This window comes from Cyrtonyx montezumae, unplaced genomic scaffold (assembly GCF_038088225.1).
Source record: "Cyrtonyx montezumae isolate F1298 unplaced genomic scaffold, pur_monq_1.0 scaffold_1, whole genome shotgun sequence".
In the NCBI taxonomy this organism is placed as follows: Eukaryota; Metazoa; Chordata; class Aves; order Galliformes; family Odontophoridae; genus Cyrtonyx; species Cyrtonyx montezumae.
Genome location: NW_027071825.1, coordinates 23,832,415 through 23,853,674, shown reverse-complemented (window position 1 = coordinate 23,853,674; position 21,260 = coordinate 23,832,415). Strand labels below are relative to the sequence as shown.

At 44.4% G+C, this 21,260-nt stretch overlaps 2 protein-coding genes across 3 annotated transcripts; one reads left to right on the top strand and one right to left on the bottom strand.

Annotated features, from left to right (window-relative positions):
* Window positions 1–837: 837 nt before the first annotated feature.
* Window positions 838–16,881, bottom strand: DARS2 (aspartyl-tRNA synthetase 2, mitochondrial). 2 transcript variants are annotated; one of them, XM_065744015.1, is made up of 17 exons: window positions 16,768–16,881; window positions 16,430–16,529; window positions 15,045–15,111; window positions 14,739–14,840; window positions 13,406–13,501; window positions 12,573–12,696; window positions 11,940–11,986; window positions 9,072–9,178; window positions 8,469–8,538; window positions 7,707–7,886; window positions 7,246–7,353; window positions 5,820–5,882; window positions 5,485–5,637; window positions 4,437–4,655; window positions 3,465–3,575; window positions 3,190–3,265; window positions 838–1,954 (listed from the first exon to the last, which is right to left on the bottom strand). In XM_065744015.1, the coding sequence occupies exons 1-17, from the start codon at window positions 16,871–16,873 to the stop codon at window positions 1,767–1,769; spliced, it is 1,917 nt and encodes a 638-aa protein (XP_065600087.1). In that variant the 5' UTR covers window positions 16,874–16,881; the 3' UTR covers window positions 838–1,766. The 2 variants fall into 2 exon arrangements, with proteins under 2 accessions (XP_065600087.1, XP_065600095.1); XM_065744023.1 differs by lacking the exons at window positions 14,739–14,840; window positions 15,045–15,111; window positions 16,768–16,881 and having other exon boundaries at window positions 16,430–16,523.
* A 141-nt stretch (window positions 16,882–17,022) lies between these two features.
* Window positions 17,023–19,982, top strand: CENPL (centromere protein L). Its single transcript, XM_065746733.1, has 4 exons — window positions 17,023–17,193; window positions 17,271–17,522; window positions 18,003–18,545; window positions 18,851–19,982. The coding sequence occupies exons 1-4, from the start codon at window positions 17,023–17,025 to the stop codon at window positions 18,920–18,922; spliced, it is 1,038 nt and encodes a 345-aa protein (XP_065602805.1). The 3' UTR covers window positions 18,923–19,982.
* The last annotated feature ends 1,278 nt before the right edge of the window (window positions 19,983–21,260 follow it).

The window sequence follows — 21,260 nt, the reverse complement described above, 5'->3', positions numbered from 1 at the left end:
AGCAGCTCTGGGTACAGCATCCAGAGGCCAGCACTGTACAAAAACAAAACAAGCACTGCCTTCTCCGTGACAACGTTCACTGTGAATGTGAGCAGCTGTGCTGTAACCTACCTTCATTCACAAATCCAAGCAGATGGTTTGTGTCAATTCAGGGTCCACCTTTTCCACTGGCCTCATGGTAGCAGGAGTGCAGCAGCTCAGACGACACGTTAGGATACATTTTTTCACCGCGGCTCATCGGAGCTACATCACACACTCCAAACTGCAGCGAGCCCTTAATGTAGCAGTGGGTAAAATAAACATCACACCAAACAGCCTGCTTATAAAAGACGGATGTTATGCCTTGGAGACAGCTTGCTCACACATCTGAACAAGTGCTTTCAACATTTCAGGCAGCGTTACATTTCTGCCTAAGCTTCTTAAAGCATGTTATCCTTTGAATGCTTGATAATAATCCTAATTTAAAGAACTGGAACTCTTTAGATGTAAACAGCATTTGCCTTTGCAGTTACTCACCAAGGGATAGAATATCCCTTACTTGACAATTAAAAAAGCTGAGCACATTAAGTTTACACTTGCTATAAATAATGGTCTGGGGGAGTGAAGAACTTCTCAGAAAAGCTGTTTTTTATGCTTTCATGTCCTCAAAGGAGCCTCTGATAATCCCATCTTCAGAAACACAGATGATTCTCAAGGCAAATTCCATTTAAGTTCAATTTATTTTCACTACCAGTGTAAAAGGTTCATAGCAAAATCCACCATCCTCTCAAGGAAGCAATCTGAGCATAACATCACCCTGCTCTGATCACTGCTTCAACAATTTTATCGCTGGCCTATCTCTCACAAGGTGCTGCATAACTCTTTGTTCACCTATTTCCACTTGGTTTCCAAACAAAATTTGCTCTTAAACCAAAAACTAGACCCCTAATAAGAAAAGCCACCTCCCCTGTTGTTTCTCATCAACAGGATAGTCCAGAACCTGAAACCAGTACCACTCCACATCACATTATCTCACAGTGCAGAGACACAATCAGCTTTCCTCCTGTCAATTCACTGGCAGTGCCACTTGCAAGAGTGGCATCCCTCCCACCTGCAGCAGCAGGTTTACAAGAGGCAGAATTTGCAGAGGACTGCCAATCCTGCTATGCTGTCCACAGATTTCTTGTCACCTCTTGAATGGATTAGAGGTCACAGAGAAGAACTGGAAGCTCTTCTTTCTTGCAGGGAAAGAGCAAGGTCATATTGCTTAGATAAACTTTATTTACAAAGGATACAAACTTCAGAACTGGTGTTCTGAAAGTGGCAGGACCACAGGCCCCAAAGACACATCATCTCCTGTTTGATGAGTATTACAAAGACAACTGTTGCAAACACTGCATCTGCTCCTCTCCCTGCTTTTAACAGGGAACACTGGAGTACCACGATGTACAGACTGCAAAGGACATGTGCAAACTGAAAAGGGGAAAACTAATAAATAATCTTACCATCAAAACAACACCCCGAAAGGCAACAGTCTCAATATTCTATGCTAAAATGATTGGCTTTTTTCTTTTAACTTTTCTTCTTCTCCCTCTCATTAACAACCCAAAGGTGAATTCCTACCAGGGGAACTCTCATATCTGTTCACCATTCAATTCTGAAACCTCTGTGGGGTTGTATTCCTCGGGTACTCCCGTAACAGTTGATGCTAATCAGACTGAATTTTAGTATTCAGAAGTTGGAAGCATCTCTGCTTTAACAGTTCAATTCACATCACTTGCTCTAAGTCAGTTTTTCTTTGCTTCTGTTTCTGCAACAGGCCATGAAACGTGGATGTGATATGGCTCTAATTCCTCCGGAGTGACATAGTCTGGAGCATTGCCCATCAGGTCCCGTCCCTTGAATGATTTAGGAAAAGCAATGACATCTCTGATACTTGGAGAGCCAACGATGAGAGAGATGAGCCTGTCAAGTCCTAGAAGGAGAGAACAAACTGATGAATCACTGGAGTTATGGTCCTATGTTAGTTTCCTTAATTCAGAAAATCAGAAAGGTGGGAATAGGTAATACTGCCTGACTTAAAGAGTAACTCTGAAGTAAAAAATAAGGGTGAAAAACTTAAACTCAACCAGTAAAGAAAGAAACAGACATGCCTAGATGGCAGATGAGCCTAGTAAAATAAAGCATTTCAATGTTATAAAAACCTGTGACATACCAAAGACTGCAAGACAGAGACAGTGCCTTTTCAAAAGCAGTATAACAATGCCAGGGCCACTAAGCAACAGGAACACTGTCAGGGCTCTGTTTAACTGCTCAAAGCTCTTGGTCCATCAGTTCTGAAGGACTAGAACAACCTGGAGGAATTCAGAAAGAGTAACGGCCTCTGAGTGATCGGATAGAGGAAAAATCACATTTGAAGACTGCAGGTTAAAGTGCTCCTCTTTTGTTGCTCTTGTTTTCCTAGAGTCTTCCAGGTTTTTGCTTAAAAAAATAAGCAAGCTGACATTCCTGTAATGCTGTACACAACACTGTAATGACTTCTCAAGATTCCATTCCACGTCAGCTTAAGCCAATCTAGGTCAGTGCAGCTGCCTCCTCACACTCCCTGTGACTTCTCAGATGAAATTTCTCCCTGTGGTGCACAGCTATCCATCAGGCCCATGCTGAGACAGATCAGGGACCTAACTTGACAGCAATCACTTACTGTCAGTTTAGCTCTCTGAATGAGTGAATGAAACAGAAGGCAGAAGAGAAGTGAGAGTGAAGCAAAGGATGAGATTGTGGTAGTGACCCAGGGCATGAAGCAGTACCACGCCATCCCATGCCTCTAGGCATGCAGTCCTGTACTGGCTGCAAAGGAAGAAGAATAAAGATGACCCAGTGTTAATAAACATGCTGTTTGTAAAACAGTAGATGAGGACTGTCCTTAGAGGCACCAACAGGTGATCTGGTCTTTGCAGATGAACTAAAGTGCGTTATGATGCTGGGGAGGGTCACCAAAACATCCCGTACTTGGTTGTGAGAGTTCTGTTTTCTTCTATAATGCAGCCACAGGGATGGAAGTGTGTTGGTCGTTGCTATTTAGCACCACAAAAACAGCCACCTCTGTCAGGAGGAGATAGGTCTCTTGCTAACAAACAAGGCTTGTTCTCAAAATCTAATATGCCAAAAGAAAGCCACAAGCATTCTGGATAAATGCAGAGCACTCACCTAAAGCAATCCCTCCATGAGGGGGAGCTCCAAATTCCAGAGCTTCAAGCAGATGGGAAAGCACCTCTGAGTCCTCCTACAAGGTTACACGAGAAACATTAGTGAAACAATGCTCTGTTAGCAACGTAAGATGAAGGTGTGATGGAGTCATCCATCTTTAGGAACTGCTTATCTGAGAAGAACTCCCCATGTTTCTCCAGAATTTGAAGTAGATTTTTAAATGAAGTAGTATTTAAAACTCTAAGAGGATGTTGGGAGACATGTGGAGGTGTTACCTTCAGCACTTTCTCCAGCACAAAACGTTGCTGCTCCGCATCATGAATTCTGATGGAGCCACCTCCAATTTCATTGCCATTCAGCACCAGGTCGTAGTGCTGGCTACGGACCTAGGAAAAGAAGTTATCAAGCACCTTAGAAAACCTGGGACCCAACTACATTTTATGCCAACCAGCACACATATAACAAAGATGCTGTGAATGAAGACATGACTACTGCAACTCTGCTCTCTCAACGTAGCCTTGTGCTCCACAGACACAAAGGAAGAGGGTCCAAGCACTAAGGAGGAGAAAGCTTCCTAGTGAATTCCACCGGGGGTGACAGACTTCAAACTTAGGGATAACAAGCATACAGACCACAGCAAAAGCCAAAGAAAACTCTGTCATTTCCTTTCATTTCTGATAAAGTCCAATTAGTAGACAGAGCATGACAGACTTTAAATCTTGCCAAGGCTCCTCTCCTGATTCCAGCTCCAGCAAAAATACAAAAGAAATCACATGGGCACATCTTTTGTGGCTTTTTCATTGCCATTTTAACAGTTTCCATTCATCCAGAGCTCAGGCTCCATGCTGCGACTTGATTCCAAACCTAAGCATAAAAAACCTTCAGTTCAAATATCAGTCCTAACAGAAGCATGAACTGCTGCTGACAGAGGTGCATGTCACCTCAGGGTGGCATGTAGCTTAAGAGCAACTGGAACAATGCACATCCTTTTGCACACTCAATACCTGAAACAACATGGTATGGGTCAGAATACAAGAACCTTCACCTTAAGCAGCTGTTACCAAGAAGCCTACTTTGTCAGAGGGGGATGTGGATGCTGGTTGTCATTCAGAGTAATCTCAAAGTTGTGCATTTCAAGTGGATAAGTATAATATGCAACCAATTCCACTAAACGCTTTTATACTGATTTTTATACTGATACTTGCCTACTATAAAACAGCCAACATAGCAGGCATAAAGTTAGTTACCTTTGCTGGGTCAGAATAGAGGAGGTCAGTATCTAAAGGATGAGGGGCAGTAAAGGGGTGATGAGCAGACTCCAGTTCAGTGGGATTCTCTTCCTTGGGGAGGAAAAGTGGGAAATCCACCACCCAGAGGAAGTGAAGAGCTGCAGGATCCCGCAGTACCATTCCAGCTGCCTCCAGGAGGTCAGCACTCTCCAGCCGCAGGCTTCCTAATGCAGAGCACTGCAGAAAAGAAGGGAGCTAATGAGAAGGAGCAATTTGCCTGCCAGGGAGGTTGCTCAAATACCATTCACAGAAAGAGCTTTCTGCAACAGTAGCACCATATACAGTATTAGCTCTACTATGCTGTTGCAGTAAAAACATTCTTGCCTTCTCTCCTAAAAAAACATCTCCTCCTTGCTGAGGCAGCATCAGCTCCAGGGTTGACAAAAAAAAGGCTGAGCAAAAAGCTGGCAAGTTCATTTTCTTCCACATTCCATCCTCACAAAACCCTCCCAGACTGACCACCTCGAGTTCCACATAAGCATGGATTAGCAGCAAAGCACACTTAAGATCTTCACTTTGCAGACAGAAATGAAGGCACAAAAAAAAAATGACAGTTTTGGTGATCAAGCAGAACATGACACCGTGCACAAATGGAAGGCAACACTACAGGCAGCAACACAGAGAAGGTCAGGGACAGAATCCCCATCCTCTCTGCCACGTTTCACTTTTGCCATCTGCTATGGGAGACAGCTACCTAAGTGACCTCATTTTCCAAACTCTGTTTAGCACTTTTAAGTAGAGGTTAAGAGAAGTGGTGCCAATTTGTTCCTGTTTTATATTCCAGCCTCCATCATGGTTACAAACTCTTCCCAGAGTATAACTGGGGAGAGAAACAAAAGCAATAGGTACACTTCACGTGCTATTTGTTGCTGCTATAGCTTCAGATGCAAAGAAACAAGAAGTCAGATCATGCATTTTAGTTACTAGAGGTCTTAGATTAAGGACAGGTAAATTCAAGGTCACCAGCAACATTCAGCTTGTACAGACACCCAGAAATGCTTCCTACCACTTGCTTGTGCTCTCCAGCTGCCAGCAGGACCACGTCATCCACCTGCATGTTCAGTACTTGTTTGAGCTCTGACTGCTGCTCCTCACCAAGAAACTTGGTGAGCAGAGACTTCAAGCTCCCATCAGGCCTGCAGATAACATCCACAATTTCCTATTGCAAGATCAGTAAAAAGAATATGTTCAGGTCAGTGCTGCCCTCCCTTGTCATCAACATTTTAATAAGGCTCTTAGTAAAGAGCCTATTATTATTTAAAAGCACTCCTCTGCCTACAGGTGCTTTCTTACAGTTTCTCATTCACAGCTTCCAACATTTCAGCAGTGCTGCTGTCTCACCTGGTTGAACTGGCATTTTGCAGCCTCCTTTAATGATTCCAGATCTTTATTTTTAAGATATCTCTGAGGAAAGAGCAAAAAAAAAAAACCACATCAGAGCAGCAAGATCTACAGAAAGCCATACCAGAATTCAAATCTGCTGTTCCCAAACATCTCACATTCTTTTGTATCAGCATTTCTAGAACCTGTGCTAGAAACAAGAGCTGTGGAACAAGAGTGGGCTCACAGCACTGAACTCTAATGAAGTTTTTTCTCCAAGGACTGCTTTCAGAAATGGGCTTTTCTAAGCTGCAGTTTTTCTCCTCACAGACAGACCACATATAGGTGGTCAGAAGCATGAGATCAACTAATTCCTTCTAGCCTATAGGTTACAGGGCAGGAACAAGTTTTTAACACCACACTGATGACGGTGAAGGCATAGCTCAGTGTGGAGGAATAACAGAAAGAAACCAACCAGGCTCATCCTCATACACAAGGAACATTTATTGCTTTTTTTTTTTTAATTATTTTAAGATAGAGAGGCTTGAGACTCCACTTTTGTTTTGCAAATGCACATCTTTAGTGCCCTCTCGTGGGAAGACAGTAACTCGTGTTTTCTGCCAAAATTAAATGACTCCCAAACTTAAGTCCTACTCAGAACACAAAAGGACCCATGAAGATCACAGAGTCTAACTCCTGGCTCCACACAAGACCACCCAAAATTCAAACCCTGTGTTTGAGAGCATTTTCTAAATGCTTCTTGTGCTCTGATAATCTTGGTGCCATGACCACTGCCCTGGGAAACCTGTTCCAGTTTGAAAAAGATCATGCAGATTCATGTAATCCTATTCCCTAAACACAACTGTTCAGAGAATACTTTCCCCTTACTGCCTACTCTGCAAAGACATCCACAGTCAAGAGTTAAATTTGCTTCCTCGTTGAGATATGCCAAAGTTCTCCAACTACTGTCAGCTGTGGATTTGATTTGTGGCATTCTCCTTGCGTGAGTAGTGCCCAAAAATGCAACAGAAGTAATCACAAGACAAGCATGCAAACTAGCTGACCTTTCTCTCATCAGTCCAGAACTGAGCTGTGCCACACCTGGTTCTATTTCAATCTCTCCCCACAGGGCACAATTTATTATTCAGATGCCATCCTCGACATAAGCAAGCTGAAGCCCCAAGAGGCTTCCCAATCCCCAGGGGACCTTGCAGCTCTGCTCTCTTCCTGGCCTTCAGGAGGACAATAAATTCTTCCCATTGCCTGACTGTCTCCATTTCCCAGTTGTAACAACACTGCCCAACCTGACGTCAATCACAACCAACCCCAAGCTCCCTGAAGGACACTGCTCCCCCAGTCATAGCAGGGAACATTTCCACACCAACAAGAGAATTCAAGTTGGTATTTTACTTCACAAGTGTACGCAGCATGTAAAAGCATCACTTACCACTCCCTGAGGGACACAGATAGCCTTGGCAGTGCCGTGTGGGTAACTGAGCACGTTCTGCACAAACCGAACGTCCCATCTTCGTAAAGCATCACTGATATCCACTATCTAAGCAAGGAGAAAGAGCAGGAAAAAGTTGTTGTGGTAGAAACATGAAGCAAAAATCCCACTCCTGTGTCTTACTGCCTTCAAAAGTCATTCTCTGGGACCCCGTTTCCTCACTCAGAAATCAAAAAGTTCACAGGAATGAATGGGGCCAAGCTTGAATAACCATCAGATACCAAGGACTACAGAGACAAAAAACGTAAGAGGGCCTGAAAAACAACAAGAGACTCCTTTGGTATATTACAAGATTAAGAAACCCAGCTGACCACATACACATGATTTAATCAAACATTATTCTTTAAATGCTGTCAGAAAGAAAAAGAAGAGCTGCAAGTTCCCAACAGGCAAACCCTCACCTTCATCCCAAAGCGAGTGTCTGGTTTATCAGTCCCATAGGCAGCCAGTGCCTCCTCGTATGTCATGGAAGGGAAAGGAGTTGTAATGGGGCCTCTTTCCTCAGGCCAGGAATATTGCAGGAGGCCCTCTATCAAGCTCTGGATCCCAGCCTGATCTACAAATGACATCTCTATATCTATCTGAAAATAGAAGGCAAGAGGGAGATTTCATATTAACTACAGCTTTGTCTTTGCACTGCTACTTGCAGAAACTCTTCGCTATTAAGTCAGCATAAAAGGAAGCAATGCACTACATTAAGTCATAGCATGACTACTTTAGACTGAGGGTGTGTTTATCATCTCCCTACAGCGTGATGACTCAGGCAACAATCTCCTCAGAGTACTAAATGAGGTAATGATGACAAGGACGAACAGAGAAACCTTGAATGGACCCCAGCTAACTCTGCCTGGGCCTTCAAGGCTGAAGTAAGTGTTGCCCAGCTCTGCAGGACAGGAGCAGACACGCATCATCAAGCACTACCACTGCTGCAACACAATTCCCACACCTACTCATCAGCACCTGGGACTGAACAGTCAGCCCAGGACAGTTACAACTTTGTTCACACTGACTGCAAAGAGCTGTGGCCACAAAACACACAGAGAACAGCAGCTCACACCCACCAAAGCAGGAAAAGGACCAACAGATACTATGTCTTCAGAAGATAAAACAGCCTCAAGCTGTTTGGGTGAGGGGGAGGCTGAAAGGTATTGCAAGCAGGTTACCTGAGTGAATTCTGGCTGCCTGTCAGGCCGTGAGCCCTCATCACGGTAGCAGCGAGCAACCTGGAAGTATCTGCAAGAGTACTTACACTCAGATAACAATTAAAAGTACCTTCAATTAAATTATAGCTACAGAATTGATCATTAAAAAGATTGCTGTGCTCCCTGCATAGTGGATGATCATAGTCCTGATTGCTGCCATTCCCTCAAACGTGTGAAATGTGTATTGGAAGCAGCTGTACCCAACTCCAGCCACACCCTGCAGAGGTACATGGAGGTCACCAGCTGAGCTGTGCTCTGACAGATTTTCTGTCCTTCAGGCAGAGTGCCTCTGCAAAGCTTATTCCTACATTTATGCTTAAGATCAGGTTTCTATTTAAAACAGCAAAGATTTCAACCATCTACAAGGGATAAGTTCACTTTTCTAGGGAGGTACCATTGCTACTGAGATTGGCTTAGCAAACATTGCAAGTGTTTAAGGATCTCTCTTTGAAATAAAACCCCTGGCAGTAAGTTCCTGGAGAAGTCTCTAAAACATCACACATCAAAGCAAGCAAACCCTGAACAAGACAGGCAGTCCTGTATGGCAGTCCAAGTAATTCTTACCTGTCCAGTCCTCCAATCATCAGGAGCTGCTTGAACTGCTGAGGACTCTGAGGCAGAGAGTAGAACTTGCCCACTTCCCTTGATGGCACAAGGAATTCTTTTGCCCCCTGGCAAGGGGAAGAAGAGAAAAGAAGAGTTCAGTAAGACACCTCTGTTCCCAGCTTAGAGAAAGCAGACCTGAAGATACCCAGCACACAACTGGCCTTAGGCCACTTCCCATCCCAACCTTCTCTTTCTAAAAATTCAGCTTTAACATTCCAAGCAAGAAAGGATAGGAAAAAAAGTAAACGCAGAATGGCAAAAGAATGAAGTTGACCAAAGATAACAAGACTTGAAAGAAGAGATTATTTACCTGAACCTTTCATCCGAGTAACTGATCTAGAGAGATGAGCCATTTTCTACAGCCGGCCCATCCAGTGATCAACACAAACGCTTCAGTGAAAGCATTCTACATCGTGCTTCCTTCCACTGATTTTTTTTGTTTGATAGCATGAGGTCATAACTGTGGTCTTTCCCTCTGCTACAGGTTTACTTCACTCTACAAACTTTTCATTTTCAAAATCTTTGCGGGATCGAATATGAGGAAAATTATACATGGGGTTCATTTGGAGGCCAATGGAATAGCTGCCTTGTTTGCTCAGGCAGCCAAGCTTAACACTGTAACTCAGAGGCTGGACCTTCAGAAATGCAGACCAGTGGGCCATGAGCTTGCACTAGGACTGCTGAAAGCAGCAGTTATGTGGCTGTGTTTAGGTTGGCAGGGCCAACTTTTTATTCTAGATCCTGTGAAGGAACCATTATGTTTCTGTCACTTCACACATTGCTTCTGCTTAATAAATCCATCTTGTACCAAGGCTGCAACAGAGAATTGTGGCATCGCTGAAAAGAGTAAAGGGGAAAACACAGGGCTGACTTCACTGCTTTTTTATTTAGAACTGCACACCCACATAAGCCTTTGCATCCATTTGTACACCTACTGACCTAACAGCTTTCTTCAGCAGGACTGACTCTGCTTCCTTGTGCAGTTCTGCTGTGTGACAGTGTTCTGAAGAAACCATTTCAGAGATGGCACACAAGGAGACATGCAGGCTACGCCCTCCCACAGGTAGCAGGAGGAGGGCTTGCAGAAGGACCAGCAGCTAATAAGAGATACAACAGCCTGCCACTTTAACAGACTGCAGTCTGTTCAAGTCTCCAGACTGCTCATCTACCACAATCTGGACTGACTGCTGCCTCAGCACGTCTGTAACACAAATCCCACCCAAGCATATGTGCAGTATCACTACTTCACCTTGCAGACGTGTTATAAGTGTGGGTATTCCCCCTCTGAGCATCAGGGAGCTAATAAGCTCAGAAATACCATCTTCTTCTTGCTCCTGCCTTCCTGCCTCTGGCAGCAGAGATGGGTCACCCCAGGGCTTCCTCAAGTGACCCACACAGTTGCATGAACAGCCTATAAATAGTGTTTGGAAATGAGCAAGTGGAGAGACCTTTGCAACATCTGGTATATCTTTAATCATCTTTGGAAAGCTGGGTCCACTTCTGCTTCCCTGACATTTCCTGCTCTCTCTATTGCCTCATACGAGGCTTTGGGTTTTAATCTCAGTTAGTGCCACATCCAGACCTAGAAATAAATACAGCAGCAATTTGCTCAGCTCTGAGCGAAGGACATATGAAATACAAAGTGGGGGTATTCCTTCTCTCAGCATCAGGAAGGAGAAGGCTGCTGCACAGCAGTGACACAAAGCCTCAAAGACTTCTGTCAGAAGAATATAAAGCTATCTCCCAAGGAAACTTTAATTTTTCAAAGTATTTCTGAACACCTCTCAAAGCACAAAGAAAAGTGGTCGTATCACCTCTCAAAGCACAAAGAAAAGTGGTCGTATAAATAATAATTAAACCAAGAGTGTGTGTATTTCCTCATCTATGACTCAAATTTCCCACACTTCTACAGATTTTGTTCTACTCACCTAGGCATGACAAGTCTTGAAACAGGGAACTTTCCAGCAATTAAAGAGCAACATATTAACAACTGAATCAGATCTAGTGGCAACAGGTTGGACACTAATGGGACTTAAGTCTGACACACACATCCAGCGGGGAATCTGGGTGCACAGCATCATTACTGGTAGGCTGGATTCCCTGGTGGGCAATTAATTACAGAGCCACAGACAAAGCTATTTTTCAGAATCAAATCTAGAAATCCCAGGCCAATAGCACAGCTGTGGAGAGCAAGAGGAAAGGACCTCTCTTCCCTATTATAACACCCTATTTCTGATTAAACTGCTGTTTCTATATTAAACAGTCTGTTAACTAGCTTGGTCTGAAATAACCAAAAGAAGGATTCTCCACCTCTTGCTTAGCAAGACTAATGCATAATAAGCCATTCACGATAGGGATTTAAATGCATGAATTCCATATGGTATCTACACCAACAATTCCTGGCCTGCAGCTCTCTGTGAATGAAAGAAAGGAATATAAATTCAGAAACCAAAATGCCTTGAGTAGTGCCACTGCATTAAGCTACTAGTTAAGAAATAAACCCTAGGGCAATTGTGCTTAGGGGCAGATCCTTGTTTTGATAATCAGTTTTTCCCAGGACAGGACTTGCATTCAGCATGGTTTGCAAGATAGCAGCTTTGTTTTTTTGTGGTAATTAAAGGTTGAAAGGCAAGACATAAGGTGCCACTTCTGCCCTTCACTCCCTCGACTACTACAAGGATCAATGCATTGTTTCAGAAATTGGCATACAAGCTGTTACTTAGTGAGGGGAAGCAATGAAGGCTGTGTGACAAGTGACTATAATCCAACCATGAACTGCCCGTGCCATTGCAGGAGGCTAAAATGCATTACTAATAGAATACATACCCCTGGGGTTCTCTTAAAGAGCGTTGGAGTTTCTACATCCACAAACCCTGAGGAACAAACACAGAATATGCTGACAGCAGGGACAAGAACTAGTATGACACAGAGTGGGCTAGAGAAGGGCTCGTTACTCAGCTCAAGAGGTAATGGAGCACACCATGCAGCCTCTCTAAATCCCCAGACTTTGCTGTTTCTAATAACTTAGGAACTGACAGTTTTAAAGGCTGAGCTTTCCCAAAGCCCTGCCAGAACTTTGAGCTGGCAGAGAAATTGTTAATTCTCTATCCATTTTGAACTAGGCTTTGGTTTTTCAAAAAGGGTTTCCTGATTTTACAATAGATTTAAATCCTTCAAGAAGTCAATCTCTCTAATACACCTCAAGTTGGATGACCAAAATAGGGAAATATTTGCAAAATGCCTTTGATCACCTAGAATTCCAACCATAGCTCACTTGACACAACTGTTTTGTAGCATGCTAAGATATTTCAACACCCGTTGTTCTTTAGACATGCCAACATCCCTCTGTATCTTCCACTACAAGCAGACGTGTCCTCCCCAAGTGAAAACAGCCTGGAGTTTAAAGTTGTTTGGTACTGTTCCCCAGGCTACGCACTGTTCTCCAAGCACCTGTCTTACCGTGGTGGTTACACAGGTACTCCCTCATCCTCATCACCACGCGGGACCGGAGCCGCAGGTTGTGCTGTAACCGGGAGCTGCGCAAGTCCAGGTAGCGATACTGCATGCGCAAGGCCTCTGATTTCTGGAGAAAAGAAACCAAATTCAAACTGCAGCTCCAACAAAGCCACAGCACAGAAGGGGGAAAGCTGAAAAAGGATGCTGCTCTGTTGCCATGATCCACCCATAACCCACAGCCTGCATGGAGATGCAGGGAGGAAATTTAAAGTACCGCAGGTGGTGGGAATTACCCAGGAGATGCAACTGGGAACAGGACACAGCTCCCAAAACTCTTACACCTACGTATCAGTCACGCAGTTAATGGCACAGAGAAGAACTTAACAGTGATGCCTCGCGTACACCACAGAGCCTACACTAAAAATAACCTTTTATAGACTGTACTTATGGAAGAAGAAAATCCTCAGGCCAACAAGCTACTCACCCAGACAAGCACCCTTGCCTTAAAACACAGCACTGCACTGGCACATTCTCTTTCACACTCAAGAAAAGCTAGCACAGCCTGAATTCCTTCCACTTTTCCCTTCACCATCTGTTCTTGGTGTGGTATCTTTAAAACACTGGAAACATTCAAGCCTTGTTTTCTGCATACGTCCAATGAGAAACACAACCTCAGCACGAACAATGCACACATCCATCCATAAGTACCACCCTTCTCCCAGAGCACAGCTGGGAAGAATCAGCTGAAGCTCTCACAGAAGTTCTGCCATCACCCCGGGCAAATTCCTCATTTACTGAAAATCCACTGCTTTGCTATGAGGGAAGAATGCAGACACCTTGATGAAATCTTTGATTTCAAAGGGCAGCTTCTTGCAAAAGCTGAGAACCTCTGCAGTCTCCACCTTCACTTCGATGTCCCCTGTTGGCATTTTCTGGAGAAAAAGGCAAAGAAAAAAAATAGATTCAAACTCAGGGAGATCAGATGGGCAAAGGTATTTCACAGATGATCAGTGGGAACAAACCAAATCCAATCCACAGAATTAGCCTCCCTGCCTTTTAACACAGTACAGTTCAGAGAACTTCTCTCAAGTACAGATCTCTCTTACATTTTCCTTATGTTCAGAAAAAAAATACAAGCCAGCTCACTCAAAATTGTGTGTTCTCTTCTAGCAGCACGTCCATTTCTACAAGAAATAGCATTGCTTTTCCTTTACCTTCTGTTTCAATGACATGCTGAGCACAGAGGAGCTAGTCAGGCACAGATCCCAGCAGAGCACATGCATTTGGACGAAACACTAGCTCCATTAGGTTCAATGAAAGCACACAGTATGAATTTTAGAGTACATTAGCCTTTAATAAAAGTCCAAAAAGGCAACTCAAGGAGGAACTTCTCAGAACTTCCAGTTCTGAACACCAGTTCTCAGAACTAGTCTTCTTTTCCTTGGGGAAAAAGTCATCCTCCTCAGCTCAGCCCTGTGCCACACTAAAATTCATTTCGTCCTATGGAACTCTTCATTTACTGGGGGAAAGTATACACAAACTTCTGATAAATTAAGTGATTAACAGAGAAGTCATAGCTTGAAGACAGCATCCCTCGTGGACATGTGTACATGTTAATAGAAAATATGAAGCAGCACATCCAGTTATAAACCCAGTTTCCAGGTCTGCCAACGATGCAGGATACAGACAATGCTGACAGGCTACCTGCAGCTGACTACAATGAGAAGTAAGAAATGTACTTTTAAAAGAAAAAAAAGTATCAAATCTTTGTTTTCTATGCAGTGAGAAACAGAGAAATTCACTGAGTGAGGAAACAGTCATTGCTTACTGCAGAACAGTGACAATACTTACTTTTGAGAGAAAAAGAAGCGATCTCAACCGTAAATTGGAAGACTGAAAAACTAGCTTTTCCCTGGTTCTCATTATCCTTTCAAAGTGCTGGGGTAGAATTTAATTCCTAGGTGTCTGCAGTGTGCTGTGACTTTCCCTAAGCTATTTGTCACAGCAATTACTCCTGCCTCACAACCTCTGAGGATAGGCTGACACACACCACAGAACAAAACTGCCCATAGCAAAGCCGTGACACACAAAAACAACCATAACCCCCCACTGCCCAGTGCTCTTCTCCAAAAGGAATTGAAACATCTCAAGAGATCCCAACATCCTCACCACATTCTCCTGTCCTGGGGGCCGAGAAGACACGATGCCAGTCACCCGCACAACGGACTCCACTGGGGCATTGGACAGGAGCTTCCTGACATGAGAATGAGCCTGCAAGGAGATGCCAACGTATCTTAGAAACTCCAAAGCAACACGTCTCAGTGCTGAATGGTCCGTTTGAATCTGGGACCACTGCTCATAAAAGCTGAGGAAACAGGACTTCTGCTGCAGTACCCCAGCAGGGCTCTCTAGACAAGTATCTCACTCTGCCCTCAATTTCTGTCAGGCACAAGCTCATACCTAAGTAGCACTTACTTCATCCTGAGGAATGACGAGCTGGGTGAGCCCCTGGAAATCCCTCAAAACCAGGAACAGGCCTTGTCTGATGCACAAAAACAAAAGGAAAATCAGCTTTGTCAAAATTCAATCATCTTCTGCTTATTAAGTCAACGCACGTGGCAACACATTACTGTCTTGTGACTAAAGCACTGTGAATGTGTACACATCTGAATCTGATCTGAGCAATTTGATTCATGTTTTATCCAGTCATAGACAAACAGCGTGCAAATAACCAGAGGATGCAGTACTTTAATTCAAACATTAAACCACACAGAGCATGGATTACAAATGCATGTAGATCCCGGAGATTTCCTGCTGGGAAGCCTCATTCAGATAAATACATTTAGGTGAGCAGTAAAACTGAAATTCACATGGATTTTTCAACAAAACAGCAAGAAGAAAAAACTCACAGCCATCTAACAAGCAGTAGAATATTAGTCACTTAAGTTTCACGTGAGCAGATCAGGCTCCTAGATCCAGCATCACAAACCTTGATCCGTTCAGCTGCAATAGAGGCAGCTGCTGTTATGCTCGAAGCTGTCACATGAAACATGCTCTGTCTGCTTTTAAAGACAAAGCCCAACAGTCTCATTGCAATAATCACAACACTGCTCCTGGAACCTGACCCACAACCATTCATAGATGCTCATGACGGCCTCACACAATCCACGCTGCCCATCACTGCAGAAAAATGCTGGATAAAAAGCAGCCTCTCTGCAGCATAAAATGCAGAAGGCCATTTTCGATAGGAATTACTTTAAACAAAGCCATAGGACGTACCTCCTTTTTATTAGCACCCATCCAGGATCACAACATTTAGGAGTTGCAATACAGGCAAGCTTGCCAGACCACACTTGACATGTGCGCAGCTCTATTAGAAGAGATCTTACACCACCTATAGCAAACTGTTGGAATTAACACTTCATCCTGTCTACTAGCTTCTCTTAGCAAATCCTATACTTACATACTTTACAGACAGGTCATTAGACGTTACAATTGAAAAGAAAACACCTTTTGCTTAAGCTTTAAGAAAAAAATGTAAGAAATGGGCGTACGATGAATGAAAAAGCTTGTAGCTATCAGAACTGCTACATGATTTAAGTTCTCCTACATAGAAGGTGAGAAGCAATATATCTGATTAGAGGAGTGGAATGAGAGCCAACTAACATCTGTATCAAACTCTGCAATTTTGGGTACTGCTCTGGCAGGGCTGCTAACCGTTTGTTTAGCCAGATATGCCAGAAGGGAACAACGTGGGGTCTGAAAAGTAACAAGAGAGCACACAGAAGTGTCTGAACATAGGCCTGGAGCAGATGTTGGATCTGGCAGTGAAGCAGCTCTATCACAGTGGCTTGAGTTACCTTTGATACTGAATCCATCCACACAAGGTAACCTCCTGCCCCACGTGAGCAGCACGCAGCTCACCACAGGTGTTGGTCCGAGCAACAAAGCTATTGATATCTGGAATAAGAAAATAAACACAGGAACTGTGGCTGTCTGTAGGGACAGGGCACCCACAGATCTCTGGGCAGCACCTCACGGCCATTATTAGAAAAAAACCTGCTTCTTTGTATTCAAAAGACATAGATAGCCAGTGTGTGGGTGCTAATTAATCAGCTCCCCGCCCGTAGGGACCACGGACAGCCCGAAGGATGCTGCGGCCTGAATGGGAGCGGATCCCCCCCCGCTGCCCGCTCACCTGGAGCCCGGGCTGGGGGCAGCTGACCGCCGCTCAGCCGGGCCTGCTGGGCACCCAAGCGGGGCAGCACCCTGTGCAACAGCCGAAGGACAGAAGGAACGGCCATAGCATCAGCAGGACTTATAGAGACCGACAGCCAACGGCCACCGCCCCCAAGATGGCGGGCGGGGCGGGGCGGGGCGGGGTGCCGCCCACAAAATGGCGGCCGGGGCGGTGGAGCGCCGCGGGGGCTGACGGGACGGGAAGAGCGTTCAAATGGCGGGCGGGAGGGCGGCGGGCTCTGCTACAGAGATGGAAGGTGTGACACGGACGCTGCCCAGCAGCGGGCGGCCATCTGGCACCGGGCGGCTGTCCCGGGGGCTGCTGTTCGGGAGGAACTACGGGCTGAGTCCCGGCAGCCGCCTGCTGCCGTCTTCTCGCTGCCAGGTAGGGCCGCGCCTCGGTGTCGCCGATGGAGCCCCTTTAGGGGAACGCTGCTATCACCGTTTGTTGTTCATCCCCAGGAGAACGCGGACCCGCGGAAGATGGCGTTTCTCCTGCGCAAGCAGTGGACGCTGTACAGCGTGAGCCCCCTGTACAAGTTCTCCAGCTCCGCGCTGAAGGACTACGCCCGCATGTTGGGGGTTTTCATCGCCGCCGAGAAGCAGAAGGGGATGGCAGTGGATGTGGGCGGAGAGCTGGGGGTCAAGGTGGCCATGTCCGGCATGCCCGAGCTGAGGGGCAGCGAGCAGGACCCCGCCGCCGTCCTCGTGCAGGTGGGCACAGGTTAACCCGCGAGGTATGGGTGAACCATCCCTGCAGGCAGCCAAGGTCGGGCTGCGTGGGCTCTGAGCACGGGATGTCCCTGTTCAGCCAGGCTAAGGGAATATGGGATGGGTCAGTGAGGAGAAGAGCTCAAGGGGACTCCATCACTCCCTCCAGATGCCTTATGAACTTATGAACTTATGAAAGGGGGCTGTGCTGAGGTGGTCAGCCTCTGTTCCCAGGTGACAGTGATAGGACAAGAGGGGAATGGCCTCAGGTTGTGCTTCTGGGGTGTTCAGATTGGGTATTAGGAAACATTTCTTAGGAGTGGTGAGGCACAGGCTGCTTAAGGCTGTGGTGGAGTCACCATCCCTGCAGGTGTTGAGAAACCATGGGGATGTGGCACTGAAGGATGCGGTCAGTGCATCCACTTGATGGTTGGATGATCACTCCAACCTTAACGATTGTGTGCTTCTTTTCCCCCGTCCCAGCTTTCCTTGAGATCATCAGTTTCCCCAAAAAACTCAGAGGAGAAGCTGATATGGTCAGGGTGGTTCTGCTGTGTGGCTGGAGATGAGCTTTTGGAGAATTTGCCGCAGGACTTCACTTGTTTACCTTTGTTCCTTGTTAACGGGGCAGAGAGTTACACGGCCATTGTTGGAAGTTGGTTTCAGAAGACTTTTGACTGCTGTTTCCGTCGGTTAGCCATCAGCCCTTTCAATCTCACTTGGATGGCTGCTATGTGGACTGGATGCAAAGTGGACAAAAACACAGCTGCTGTGGAACTGCTGTTCTCTGTTCCTCATCTGCCTCAGCCTCTGGATATTTCATATGCCATTCACCCTGAAGATGCAAAAGCTCTGTGGGACACGGTCCAAAAAACTCCAGGAGAGATCACTCAGGAGGAGGTGGATGTCTTTATGGAATGCCTTTATTCCCACTTCCACAGACACTTTAAAATCCACTTGTCAGCTACAAAACTGGTGAAAGTTTCTACAGGAGTTGCCTCAGCACACTGTGATGGGATCATAAAAGTGAGTTCTATGATAACGCAGCATGTTATCCTGATATCAGACAGTTAGAATAGTTGTACTTTACTAGAAATGCCTTCCTCTTGAAAATGAAGGCTGCCTGTTTCTTACATACAGCTTTCCTAGTAGAAGTCAGAGGGCTCCAACAGGAGCAGCATGTAGGCAGGAGTGTTTCTCCTCCATATCCTGGGTCATATTGTTTATTAAGAGTATTTTGCAGATAGCTACAAATCTGACTGCATACATTTGGTTTAGTCATTTAAGATTGTGCAAATGACCACTCATTTTCTTTATTTCTTTTTTAACAGTTTCTACAAAGCCAATACCTGACTGGAGTGCTGATGCTACTGACGGAGCTAGCAATTTCTCAGATACAGTGAGACTCGACTCAGCAAATCTTCATGCCTAGGGAGACTTACTGATGGAAGCTGATAAGCCTATTGAAAACTCCTTCTTGTAGCACTTTCTTCTAATCTGTAACTCCTGTGTGTAACTACTGCATTTAAATCCATAGCTATAACTTGATATGAAGGGAAGACATTTAACCCTACAGTAGCTTGTTAATCATCTGTCTGTTATAGTCACTCTATCCCTTTGTATATATTTATCTGCTGGGGGCTAGAAGATGAACCAGCAAATTCTTGGATGTGAGTTACTGAGAGGTTTTTCCATTATTGCTGCTGTTAGCAATTTTGGTTTTTACTTAACTGATAGCACTAGCTGTACCAGCCTTTGTTATACTGTGGTACTCTCGGGCTGAAGTCTAAATGTCAACCACACCACATGTCAAGCATGCCTGAGAAATGGCATATATATATACATATTGAAGTTTCTAACTTCATTTTTAGCTATTTAAGGTCTGGCTGGTAGTGGTCATAAATTGTTCACTTACTCCCTAGCTAAGCAAGAGGAAAAGTGTGACAATCCCCTTGTTTTCAGCTCTGATCCTCAAGGAGTTAAATCTCTAGTCACACCAATTTCAGTCTCTCACATGCATTAATATGCCTTGCCCAATAGTTTATTACCTGGGATGTAATACTGTAGGTTGGAGCTCCTGATGCTAGAACTTAACATTTGATGTCATTCTATAGCAGGTAGCAGTCCAGAACTAGTGAACAGAATAAATTATGTGAGCCAGAAGGAAGCAGAAGTGCTCTGACTCGTATTACAGTACCCCATAAACATGTTTAGCTTTTTTTTTTTCCCTGACTAGAAAAGAACAGCATGTCTGACTCAATGTATACTTGTATTTTACTTTAAAATTGCTTACCTGTTAACCTTTACACATTCAATAATACTGTAAGCAGCAAAGCCTCACTTCCTGTGGGATTCATTTATTTTGAAGTATCATCAGTTAAATATGTTGTGACCTACCTGTAAGCAGGAAGGCAAGGTGTGAGTTCTCCCTTCTTTACCAAACCACAAGGTTAGGACACATTCATCAACTGCCCCTAAAACGAACTGGGGTGAAGGAGGAACCAGCCATGCTGTTATTTTATGTTTGTGTTATTTTTTGTTTGTGAAGGCTGCAGTTGGTAAAGTGATGCTTACTGAGTTAGACATAGCCAAAGGTTTTGACAGCCTAGCAACTATTAGTTCTGTTGCTTTAGTTTCCTTCCAAAAACATCAAAGTTTGCTACATTGACTGAGAGGAATGCTTGGCAAGCAGACCTGTATTTGATTGAAAATTAATCCACAAGTCACTTTCAAGATCTCTTCCAACAGAGTTTGTGTAAGTAACTTCTAAATTCAACACAACCTTAAGAGCAGAACCTAAAAGCATATAAATGCTTATAACCCAGCACTGTGCTCTGCTAACCATGGTTGGTATCTACCACAGGCTGCCAGTAGAGAAGTGCTGGAATGAAGACCTACTTCCCCCATTTCTTATAGGTGCTTATCCATACTACAGCCCAGCAACTGCAGAGAAGGGCAGCAGAGCTAGATTTGACAAGATCATGCAGCTATCCAGGAAAGAAAAAATACCCAATTCTGAATCACACGCTTCTAGAAAAGTGAATGTAACACCAAATGCCAGCAGTTTTTAAGCCCCTTTTACTTGGACCCTTCACCTAAATAAAGAGTAGCATTTCTATCCCCTGTATCTATACAAACTGAACAAAAGCACAGCCCACTGCTTGCAACCAAAGGAACAAACAAAGAATAGCATAGAAGAAATTTATTAAGATAGCACTATTTATACAAGATACTCATGCTAGAAAAAAGCATAAATGATAAATGTAAACATCTGTTTACAGAATACTTGTTTTTCTTGTAAAGGTGCAAATGATCTTCATATGTAAACGTAAGAATACCAACCTTTAGGGGAAAAGGAGCTTTTAAAAAGTTTTAATGACCCATTTATTACTGCAGTGTAACTTCTACTATATGCAAGCACATTAAAAATGCTGTTACATGAATCAAGTGATGAACTTCAGATGTCAGCACCGCCTTCATCTCAAGAATTCACACTCCTTCTAAAACTGGATTTAATAAGGTCCAAAGTTACCTCAGGTGCAACTTAACAGGTCTTTTCAGTACAGACAAATGTATCAGAACCTTAGAGTCTAGAGTTCCTCCTTCCTCCCTCCCCACCCCAGGTACCTCTGCACTCACCCAAACGTGACAGTAATTCACAGTGCAAACAGCCCCACCTTTCCAAACTTCTATGACTTCAGGCCTTTCCCTGCTCCCGACAAGAACAGAGAAAGTGCACTT

Coding starts and splice junctions, on each gene's coding strand:
- DARS2 (XM_065744015.1), bottom strand. CDS start 16,873: ATGGCCGTTCCTTCTGTCCTTCGGCTGTTGCACAGGGTGCTGCCCCGC. Junction 7,354..7,706: donor ACACTCGCTTTGGGATGAAG/GTGAGGGTTTGC, acceptor CTCCTTGCTTAG/ATAGTGGATATCAGTGATGC. Junction 4,656..5,484: donor CTGGAGAGCACAAGCAAGTG/GTAGGAAGCATT, acceptor TCTTTTCTGCAG/TGCTCTGCATTAGGAAGCCT.
- CENPL (XM_065746733.1), top strand. CDS start 17,023: ATGGCGGGCGGGAGGGCGGCGGGCTCTGCTACAGAGATGGAAGGTGTG. Junction 17,523..18,002: donor CCGCCGCCGTCCTCGTGCAG/GTGGGCACAGGT, acceptor CCCCCGTCCCAG/CTTTCCTTGAGATCATCAGT. Junction 18,546..18,850: donor ACTGTGATGGGATCATAAAA/GTGAGTTCTATG, acceptor CTTTTTTAACAG/TTTCTACAAAGCCAATACCT.